General features: G+C 65.8%; 1 protein-coding gene across 1 annotated transcript; it reads right to left on the minus strand.

Moving 5' to 3' along the window:
• Positions 1-4: 4 nt before the first annotated feature.
• Positions 5-623, minus strand: EMIHUDRAFT_471732 (hypothetical protein; the record flags this gene model as incomplete). The annotated part of the gene is made up of 2 exons (XM_005771610.1): positions 437-623; positions 5-290 (listed from the first exon to the last, which is right to left on the minus strand). Exons 1-2 carry the CDS (start codon positions 598-600, stop codon positions 5-7), a joined length of 450 nt encoding a protein of 149 aa, XP_005771667.1. The 5' UTR covers positions 601-623.
• Positions 624-1,873: the final 1,250 nt, after the last annotated feature.

The following is a 1,873-nucleotide window of genomic DNA, read 5'->3' on the forward strand; positions in this document are numbered from 1 at the left end:
GCGATCACCCGCTCGGCAGCGAGCTCGTCGGCGCGAGCGGCGCCGTAAGCCGGCGGCCGTCGAGCAGGAGGGGCCGGATCACGCCGACCGGCAGAGGCACGAACCCCACCACGTTCTCGCAGTTGGTGCTGAGCACGCTCGAATAGAACTCCGGGCCGTCCACTTCCTCGACGGGTAGCGACAGCACGGCGGCCGGGTCACCCACGCCGTCCTGGGCGGAGACCGCCTCGACGTACAGCCGCCGCACGCGCACCGCGCGCTCGGCGTCGCCGCCGAGCTCCGCCTCGAGCCTGAGGTGGCGTGGGCGGTGGCGTGGGCGGTGGCGTGGGCGGTGGCGGTGGCGTGGACGTGGGCGGTGGCGGTGGCGTGGGCGGTGGCGTGGGCGGTGGCGGTGGCGAGTGAGCAATGGCGAGGGAGGAGGCGCTGGTGAGGGCACCGATGCTGCGACATGGAACCGCTCAGCAGACGGTCCAGCAGCTCAGCGTCGCTGGGCGGCGACAGAGGTTCAGCGGCAGAGCGTGCGGCAGCCGACGTGTGCAGGCCGTGGACTCGCGTTGTGCGAGCAAATGGTTGCAGCAGGCGGAGAGAGGAGCGAAGCATGCGCGCCAGTGTGCTCACCTTCGTATAGCACCTGTAGCGGCATCGCCGATAAAGATATCCGCACACGAGCATGTCCTTTCCTCTTCCCTCCCTCTTTTCTCTTTTTTCTTTTTCTTACCTACGTACCCGAATGGGCGACGGCTAGCGCATCACACCCCTCTCCTTAAAATCCCTGTGTGGTGGCGGCATCGCCGAAAACGATCGCAGGGAGGCCCGGCACTTCGAAGCGAAAAAGAAACCCCTGCGCGCCCCAATACATGCTGTTGACGTTCTTGCTTCACTCGTCCACAGCCTTCACCTTGGCGCGGGCGCCGGTGCTCAACGGTCACCCGCTGGCGCCCGCCACACGCGCGCGCCATCACGCCGTGGTCGCTCGCGAAATCGCGTTCGTCGCGCAGTCAGAGGCACGGTGCGAGCCCTTTACCCACGCCGCCGCCCCACTCACCGCCACCGCCCTTGCCGCTGCCACACCTGGCCCACATACCGCCGGCGCCCTTGATTAGGCACCGCCGCCACCCTCGCCACCGTTGCCCACAACCGGTCCCACGCCGCCGCCCACGCGCCACGCCGCCGCCGACACCGCCGCCGGCGCCGCCTGTGCCAACGCCACCGCTGCCCTCCCCACACGAGCACCCACCTCGCCGGCTCGCCGCCACCCATGCTGTCGCCGCCCTCACCCCTCTGCCCGTCTGCCGACCGCGCTACAACTGGCTAGCAAAGACGACGCAGCCTATAGTCTCGACTCTCCCGCCAATGTCTCACGATTGCGTCTCAGGTTGGCTCATGGCATGGTAAGATGGTATCTGACAACGGCAGCGGCTTGTGGCGTCTCACACCCGTTCTGCGCCGTGTCTCATCACGCCGTGGATCAGCACAGTCTCAGAAGCAAGTGAGACGAGTCGCGCTCCTTGGCGCAGCAACTATGCCGTTGTGAGACCGAGTGAGACGAGGATTGCCGCTTGTTCACCGTAGACGAGTGTGAGATGCTCTGAGATGAAATGACGAGACGTAGTAGAGACGACAGTGTCACACAGCAGGGGTGAACATTTGTCTTGAGCACTTGAGCACTGGATAGGGTCGGTTCCGCATGGTACGGGACCCCTCGATCGTCTCGCCCTCCCTCACTGTGTGTTCATTGGGGGGGGTCATAACAAACACGGTGCAGGATCGAGGTGCACGCTGCTGCAGCAGTGTCGTCCCCCCTCTCCCCGACGGCGATGGCGGTGTGACCGATCGAGCTACAAGAGGAACTTGTTCCGCATGATCAGAGCCG

This window comes from Emiliania huxleyi, assembly GCF_000372725.1.
Source record: "Emiliania huxleyi CCMP1516 unplaced genomic scaffold EMIHUscaffold_3773, whole genome shotgun sequence".
In the NCBI taxonomy this organism is placed as follows: Eukaryota; Haptophyta; order Isochrysidales; family Noelaerhabdaceae; genus Emiliania; species Emiliania huxleyi.